The 6,077-nt window shown below is 37.0% G+C and overlaps 1 protein-coding gene across 1 annotated transcript; it reads left to right on the top strand.

The window, feature by feature from the left end:
* The first annotated feature begins 3,401 nt into the window (after positions 1–3,401).
* On the top strand, positions 3,402–5,312 carry LOC144433141 (zinc finger protein 862-like). Its single transcript, XM_078121450.1, has one exon. The coding sequence runs from the start codon at positions 3,402–3,404 to the stop codon at positions 5,310–5,312; it is 1,911 nt and encodes a 636-aa protein (XP_077977576.1).
* Positions 5,313–6,077: the final 765 nt, after the last annotated feature.

Genomic DNA, 6,077 nt, shown 5'->3' on the forward strand with positions numbered 1-6,077 from the left:
ATTCATACATAATCAAAGTAAATACCAGTCAGAAATTAAAAGAGAATACTTATCTCAACAGAGCCTTCCACATAAGTTGCCAATCAACATGTTAGTATATGTGATGTAGACAACTGAAACATGCAATGGTTAATATGAATATCAACTTGCTAAACAACTGAACAAATCCCTTGTCTATAGGGTTGTAGTTAGTCAAATACTGGAACTTGGGTATAACAAAACAATAATAATCACTAACTGAAAGAAAACAACAAGAAATCTGAAACACAACATGGCCAGTTTTATGAACATAAATGTACACAGTACATATACCATCTATTCATGTTTGCGAACAATGACCAAACACTATAGAGAAAATGTATACATGTACATATCACTCTGGCTTCACCATACATATTGACTATACACTATAGACATTTTAGAGATTTTGGTGTGACTTTGGCAATTTGAAAAGTGCCAACACAATAAAAATGAAAGAATCAGTACAAAAGGCTGACAAATTGAATCAAATACCTAAAGTCGATGTCACTTCATGATTTTGCAATTCCACCTATTGCCAGCATTGTTGACTACTCTGGAAAGTATATGTATGTGTACATGTTACCAAACTTAATGCCAACAAGAACTTTGCAAAGGGAGAAGAACTGTTAGATAGAACCATCTACATACCCAAACATTTAACTTCATCATCTGTGACACTACGTGAGACAGAATATATGTTGTGACACTTTGCAAAGTGAGTGAATAGTGGCTGGTGTTTTGCCACTATCTCTCTTGCTTTAACAAGGAGACTGGGACACACTTTCTCCGTTACATTTGTGACACTGTCACACAGTATAGTGACATTTCCTGGCTGTAACAAATTTAAAAATATTTGTAAGTGTGTTTTGTAGTGAGTTGTATTTGATAGGGAAAATCACAAGCACATATAACTATTCGTTTCCATATTTTGAAAAACTAGCAATCTGTAAAGGAATGGATGTTAGTAAAACTGTAATATAAGTAACTTCTTGAACATGTAATCAAACAGTTAACTGACTACTGATTAGAACTGTATTGTAGAGAGTGGGTTAATGTACAAGGATAAAAAACAAACAGCTGTAAAAGAAATTGTCAAACTCAGGTGTTTGAGCAAACTATACTAAGTTAAAATATACACTACTGTACAAACACATTGTTTATAATAAAGGAAACTTGTTTAATACAAACAATATTGATAGAAAACTGAGGCATGGTGGAATGCAACAGTAAATCAAGGTCACCTCAAAGGTGATTAATAAATGAAAGCTACAAATGATGTAGATCTAATGATAAAGTAAATGAGGTTAGGTGATAGTGAATGTTTGTTTAATGTTAAACTGGTTGTATTATCTGAGAGTATTATCAGTTTAATAAATAATATCATTTGCGCATGAAAACAATATCAATTGTAACAGTAACAATGGCTACTTTAGCCACAACATGAACAATTATAAAAAAAATAATAACCCATAAAATTATATGGTAACAGCTGTCTATGAACAACCAACCTTGCAGTACCTGTTGACATGGTTGCCTACAAAGGATTGACTCTGATAGGCCTGAAGGTACATATGTATTGAGTCGAGAGCAGTTTCTAGGCTCCTTACAGTGTATCCAGCTTGTACAGGTAGCTCACCCCTCAACTCAATTGCTTTCAACCTCTAAAATAGAAACACGATTATTGTAAAACTGTTCTTGAATATCTATAATATAACAAAATGTCACCAAGTTTATCAAAGAGGTATCTAGGTAAAAAAGATATTGACCAGATTTAAACTGAATGCCTCCCGTAAGGGAATCACTACTTATGCAAATAACTCATTAAACTAAAAAAAAACTATGGTAACAGGCTTCTTTTGGACAAGCGTGCTTTCCTAGGTTAATGTATGTAAGAGTGTATGATACTGCTTAATGCAGTCTTAAGATATAGCCTAATTACCGAAAATCATTAATTATGCAAATTATTCATTAGCACTGTAAGGTACATCAACTAACTTTATAGGACATACACAATTTGTTATGGTTAATGTATTTACTGAATTGTATAGACATTGAAGTATGCAGTCGTAAGATATAGCCTAATTACCAAGAATCATTAATTATGCAAATTATTCATTAACACTGAAAGGTAAACCAACAAGCTTTACAGGACATATGCGATTGTTATGGTTAATGTGTGTACTGAATTATATTGGAATTGAAGTATGTATTCTTAAGAAATAGCCTAATTACCGAAAATCATTAATTATGCAAATTATTCATTAACGCTTTAAGATACATCAATGAATTTTATAGGACAAATGTATGTTGTTATGTTTAACGAATATACAAAATTATATTGAAATTGAAGTATGCAGTCTTAAGATATTGCATAATTAGTTGATTTCATTAATATGCAAATTTCTCTAATTAAACATGAACAGATCTGGCTCAAAACCTAATCAGGTCTAGCTATCACCCTAACGATTATATATCACAAATGTCATTACAATTGAGCTAGCCGATTTTTAGAAAATGATGACACAGACAGACAGACACACAGACAGACAGACAGACAGACACACAGACAGACATTCACAGGGCTCGAAATTCCCGCCGGCCCAGCGGCCCAGGGCAGGTGAAAAGTGGTGCTGGGCCGGTAAAATTTACGCACACCTGCCCAGTTGGGCCGGCGCTTTTTTTGGGAATACTTTATTATAAACTGCTTATTCTAATTTGGTCAATAATTGTTATAGCATTCGTTTTGGGGTTTTATTTTTTGTCGATTTATCTCTTGTAACTTAGCTTGTTTCGATCATGTTTCGATCAAACCTAAGTTTCTTCATTTCCGCATTGCCTAATGCCAGAATGCAATAACCTTTCAACCTCTCCGTATATGGACATTCGCGTCATATAGGCACTTATTTGTTTGATTTGCATATCAATAGCAACCATGTGTTTCACTCATGTGACCAGCCATGTCATGTGTTCATGAAGTAGCGTATTTACCTCTGCGGGCCCTGACCTCGAAGTGACGTAGTATGCTATTAAATGAAAGCTGTTGAATAAACATGAGCTTATTAAAGTTTGGATTTACGAAGTCTTCAAACAATGATACGCCAAATGAAAAGAAGAAGAAGCAAGAAAGAAAAGAAAGTGAGGGTGGTGACGGCGAGAAAGCTGGGAAGTTGTGTATGGAGAGTGATAATTTAGTGGCAATACCAAGTACATCGAAAGAGACTGAAAAGTCAAACAAAGATTATGATGATGATGATGACGGAGATAGCAAACCGACAACGTTTTGGAAGCAGTATGAAAAGAAAAGAAAGCGAAAATACCGTGAAGAATGGGAGAAAGAATATAAATGACTGAAAAGAGAAGAGAAAGATGATGATGTCTACATGTATTGTGAGTATTGCAGAGATTTTCCTGGGCTAGCTAGCAAAACATCGGCGTTCTTTGTGGGTACAACACGTAATCGAAAGCAGGCATTGACGGAACACGATAAAAGTAAACCCCACGAAAGATGCAGAGCTGCCGTTTTCGTTCGTCGCCAACCAGCTCCAATGGATAGAGTTATTGCGAATATGGAAGATGGAATGAGGGGGAAGATGGTCAAATTATTCAATATTGCATATTTTGTAGCAAAGGAAGAACTCCCTTTTACCATTTTCCCAAAGCTTTGCCGATTACACGTGAAAAATGATTGCGAGATTGGTAAAACATACTTCAACGATCACGCTTGTCGGGCATTTATACAAGTGATTGCCGATACGATGAAAGAAGATCTACGTGAAATAGTTGAACAGTCAACATTTTTATCAACAATGTGTGATGGTTCTACTGATACTGCAGTGAATGAAAACGAATTGATGTATGTCCGAATCATCCAAGGTGGATTGCCCCAAAATAAATTTCTGAGTATTCAGGCCGTTGAAAATGCCCATGCAGAAGGTGTACTTCAATCTATCGACAAGGGATTTCAACAGGGTCTCGGTTTAAATGGTCAACAGTGGCGGATGAAATCGGTTGGATTTGGTGCAGATGGAGCGTCTGTAATGATGGGTAGAAAGAACGGAGTGGCTGCCCTTATAAAACGAGATGTGCCATACCTAATTGAAATGCACTGTGTTGCACATCGACTAGAGTTAGGAGTGCTGAAAGCAATCAAGGAAGAGACATTTTTACAAGATGCCAAAGATATGTTGCAGGGGATATATAAACAATATCACTATTCCCCCAAAGCTCTTCGAGAACTTCGAGAAATTGCCAAGACCTTAGAGGAGAGTGTACTGAAACCTGTCAACATACTTGGTACTAGATGGATTCCCCATTTGTACAGAGCTGTGAAGGCCTTGCTTAGAAATTTCAGAGTTATTGTGGTGCACTTTCAACACATTGTTGAAGAGAGGAAAGCAAGTGCTGAGATGCAGGGTAGGGCAAAAAATGCTCTGAAGAAATTGCAGAATTTCAAATTCTTACTTCACCTCCTTTTCCTGTGTGATGTCCTGAATACAACTGCTGCCCTAAGTCAAGTCATGCAGAAAGATACTGTAGTACTTACCCAGGTCAACACAGCCATTGAGAGAGTAAAACTCTCACTTCGAAACATGGTGAACAACCAATCAGAACAACTTAATGGTTTTATTAATACAGTACAAGAAACAGGAAAGTGGGAAGACACTGATATCAAAGTTAAAGACACAGACCTACCTGATTTTCAGCAATCAAAACAGAGAATTGTTGATAATGTCATCAGCCACTTAGATGAAAGATTTGGCAACTTGAGAGACAACAACATTTTGGTAGCATCAGAAGTATTTGATGTCAGTACATGGCCAGAAGACAATGAACAACTAGCAACATTTGGTGATGCTCAGGTGAACATACTGATACAGCATTTTACTACACTTCTACAGCGCCAAGTTCCAAACTTCAGTGCAGATGATGCCAGAACACAGTGGTTGGACATGAAACTAGAGATAAACAGACATCACAGACATCTAAGATACTTACCTTTGTGGCAGCATTTACTTACAGATCCAGAACTGATTGAGAGATATGCTACTATACTGTACCTGGTACAAATCATAATGCTGTATCCTATGTCCACAGCTTGTTGTGAACGTGGTTTCTCGGCAATGAAACGTGTGAAAACAGATTGGCGCAGTTCACTGAGTATTGACTCATTAGATGCGTTACTACGTATTGTATTGGATGGGCCAGAGAGTGATGACTATGTTGCGATCAGGGCATTAGACAGGTGGCTAAATAGTGGTACTTACCGTAGAAGACTTGATCTAAAAGACTAGTAACAAAATCAGTGATAGGTAAATTGGGCAGGTAAAATTTTGGTTGGGCAGGTAAAAGTTTCAACCACCTGCCCAATGGGCAGGTGGGAAAAAAAAACGAATTTCGAGGCCTGCATTCCCTTTTAATACCTCCCGTACCCTTACGGGAGGTAAAAATTAGTAACCTTTTGCTTGGCCTGTTGAAGTAGTTTCTCTTGTTTGATTTCCATATCTTTCAGTTGTCTAACTGATGGGCCATCATCATCGTCGTCTCCAAACATGACAGCATGGATAGTGTCAGCCAGGGTTGTAGCTCTGTCATTAGTTCATCTGCCTCATGCTCATATGTTGTCATATTCTCCACTATCCTTACATATTCATCAAATTCTCCTGGCTTAAGGATGGGCTCGTCCAGCTCGTCATTTCTTGACAACAGCAAAAAAAATCCCAATGTCAAGAAGTTGACAGGCCTTCTGAATGAGCTTGAATATTCGCTGAAATATGCCAAGTGAGATATGGAGGACTGGTACTGACACCTAGAGTACAAAGTAATAACTGTGAAATAAATAAACTTGCCAGGAAAAATCTACTCCTATATTTGGTGTGCAAAAACAGATAAACAGGTTAAAGTAATTATGTATCAGTTCATCTTGCACTACAACACAGGGAAAAGAACTGACCCGACAAAGAGGAATGTTGAAAAATGGCTGTTGTATTCTTTTGCATTTTTTATTTTAGCACCATTTACTGTGAATTTTCTAAAATCCCGCTTCACCATCTCTAGGC

Source organism: Glandiceps talaboti, chromosome 3 (genome assembly GCF_964340395.1).
Source record: "Glandiceps talaboti chromosome 3, keGlaTala1.1, whole genome shotgun sequence".
NCBI lineage: Eukaryota > Metazoa > Hemichordata > Enteropneusta > Spengelidae > Glandiceps > Glandiceps talaboti.

Coding starts and splice junctions, on each gene's coding strand:
- LOC144433141 (XM_078121450.1), top strand. CDS start 3,402: ATGTATTGTGAGTATTGCAGAGATTTTCCTGGGCTAGCTAGCAAAACA.